The sequence below is a fragment of the Peromyscus leucopus genome, chromosome X, assembly GCF_004664715.2.
Source record: "Peromyscus leucopus breed LL Stock chromosome X, UCI_PerLeu_2.1, whole genome shotgun sequence".
NCBI lineage: Eukaryota > Metazoa > Chordata > Mammalia > Rodentia > Cricetidae > Peromyscus > Peromyscus leucopus.
The window spans coordinates 135,544,123-135,546,655 of NC_051083.1; the positions used below are offsets into that span (position 1 = coordinate 135,544,123).

General features: G+C 57.4%; 1 protein-coding gene across 1 annotated transcript; it reads right to left on the reverse strand.

The window, feature by feature from the left end:
* Window positions 1-203: 203 nt before the first annotated feature.
* Window positions 204-2,285, reverse strand: LOC114706219 (paraneoplastic antigen Ma6E-like). Its single transcript, XM_028888566.2, is given in 3 exon segments — window positions 204-1,409; window positions 1,694-1,968; window positions 1,971-2,285. Coding segments are annotated over 3 exon segments (1,758 nt in total). The 5' UTR covers window positions 2,248-2,285.
* Window positions 2,286-2,533: the final 248 nt, after the last annotated feature.

The window sequence follows — 2,533 nt, forward strand, 5'->3', positions numbered from 1 at the left end:
ATCAACTGATCTTTTGTCATCCTCCATCCTCCCCTCCAGCTACTAGGGCTGCTCTACTTCTTGATCTCCTGTACGGGCCAAGCTCTCAGGCACACCTGGGCCCTCAGTGGGCCTCGCCTGGCCTGAGCCAGCAGGGGCCAACACATTTTCATCTCTCTGGGTGACAGGGAAGACCTTGGCCTCATCAGAGTCAGGGCCTGCCTTTATGGCGGCACCATCACTATCAGGAGCAGCCCCAGCAGCTTGCTCAAGAACAGCAGCAGCAGCCTGGCCAGCATCTTCACCAGCTGGTAGAGCCTCTCTAACACAGGGGCAGGCTCAGCACCCCCAACACTGACAAGGGCAGCCTGGGCCACATCCAGCTCTCCACCATGCACTTCCACCCCTTCCCCCACTGGGACCACCGCATTTTCAGCCAGAGCTGCCTCCCACGCCTCAGTCTCCCGGACAAGCCTGAGCAGCCCCACAAAGCCAGGTGGCCGCCTCTCCAGCCGCATCCTCCTCAGGGTGTTCTGCAGCATCTGGTTGGGCCTGGCCCGCATCAGCACCTGCCGTACCCTCGCCTGATCCACCATTGCAGGCTGGATGGCCCCCTTCTCCAGGGCCATCTGCAGCAGACCTTCCAGGCGCATCACATAGGCAAAGAGGGTCTCCTGAGGCCGCTGGGAGCAAGTCAGGAACTTCAGCCGGGCGGTCATCACGGTATCCTTGTTGCCAAACACCTGCACCAGTGCAGCCAGGCAGTCCTGTGCAGGGGTATCTGGATGTTCTTCCAGAAGCTCACACAGGAGATCCAGGGCAGGGCCCCCCAGGCTCTCCACCAGCCGCCGCCGCCTCTCCCTCTCGGATATGTGGCGCCACAGGTATAGCATGTCATTGGCATGGTCCAGCCAGCTCTCGAAAGACTGACCCCCACAGCCGGGCTCTTCCATCCCAGAGAAGTGTCTCAGTTCCTGGTAGGCCATGTTTTCCAGGATGGGCTGCAGGGCTTGGCTCCACTGCTGGGTCCAGGCTCCAGCCCCATGTGGCCCTCCTGCCACATCAAAGGCCCCTTCCTCACCTGAACCTCCTGCCTCACCTGCGGCTCCTGCCAATCCCACAGCTCCTATAATGCCTGCAACTCCCATGTCACCTGCAGCTCCCTCCTCATCTGACATTCTTGCCTCACCTACAGCTCCTGCTTCACCCACAGCCCCTCCACCATCCACAGATCCTTCATCCCCTGCAGACCCCTCATCACTCCCAGACCCTTCATCACCCACAGACCCCTCTTCACCTGCAGACCCATCATCACCTGCTCCTGCCTCTAAAACGCCTCCTTCTCCTGCAGCTCCTACCTCACCTGCAGCTCCTACCCAACCCATAGCTCCTATAACACCTGCAACCCCCATGTCCCCTCCAGCTCCTTCCTCATCAGACATTCTTGCAGCCCCTGCCTCAACTACATCATCTTCCTCATCCATAGCCCCTCGTCTGACAGTCTTGCTTCATCTATTACTCCTGCCTCATATATAACTCCTCCCTCCTCCTCTGCTCCTTCCTCATCTGACACTCTTGCCTCAGCTGCAGCTTCTTCCTCGCCTGTTCTTCCTGCCTCACCTGCTCCTCCTTCCTCACCCTCTGTCTCTTCCTTGTCTGACACTCTTGCCTCAGCTGCAGCTCCTTCCTCCTGTAGGAAGGAGGCAGGAGGGGCTGCACCCGCTCCTCCTTCCTCACCCTCTGTTCCTTCCTCATCCGACACTCTTGCCTCATCCTCAGCGCCTTCCCCAGCTGCTCCTCCTGCCTCACCCACATTCCCTGTCTCACCTACATCTCCTTCCTCAACTGCAGCCCCTGATGTCCCTGAAGCCCCTGCCCCACCTGAAGCCCCTTGCAAAGCTTGCCCATGAGCCTGTGCAGGGAAATTGAATGTACCCTGTAACTCGATATCAGGGACCTGAGGCAGGAAGATCACAGACCAGGGCCCCTATCACTTGGTATTTGTCGGGGGATCAAACTTTGGTTCAAATTGTCAGCGAATTCAACCAAAGCAACCTTTGCCCCAATCTCCTTTCTGAAGACCTTGCCAAGCACTCGGTATCTGCCCAGGGGCCTGAGGGCAGCCTGCACAGCCTCCTGGAATTCGTCTTCCTCACAGTCATCAGGGATGCCCAGGATAAGCAGTGAACGCTGGGCATTGACACCCATCCACCCACACCAGTCCTGAAGAATCGCCAGTGCCATAGCAGTGGACTTGGAAGGGAACATGACCAGACAGGGATGTGTGCTGACTGTAGCAGCTCCTCTTTAGCCTGTGAATGCAAAAGACAGAAAGGTATGTTGGTTTCAGGCAATCCAAGCCCCACCAAACATACAGCTGGTATCCTGTGGTCCTCTCATCGAATTACTATAGCAGCAAGGGGCCCCTCTCTCTTCTCCAGCATGGTTACTGTCTTCTCCTACTCACCCCTCTTGTGGATAATAAACATGGATCCCTCTTCCTCTTGGGCTGATGTCCCTGCACTACCAGACAGCAACTGTAAATGTACTTCTT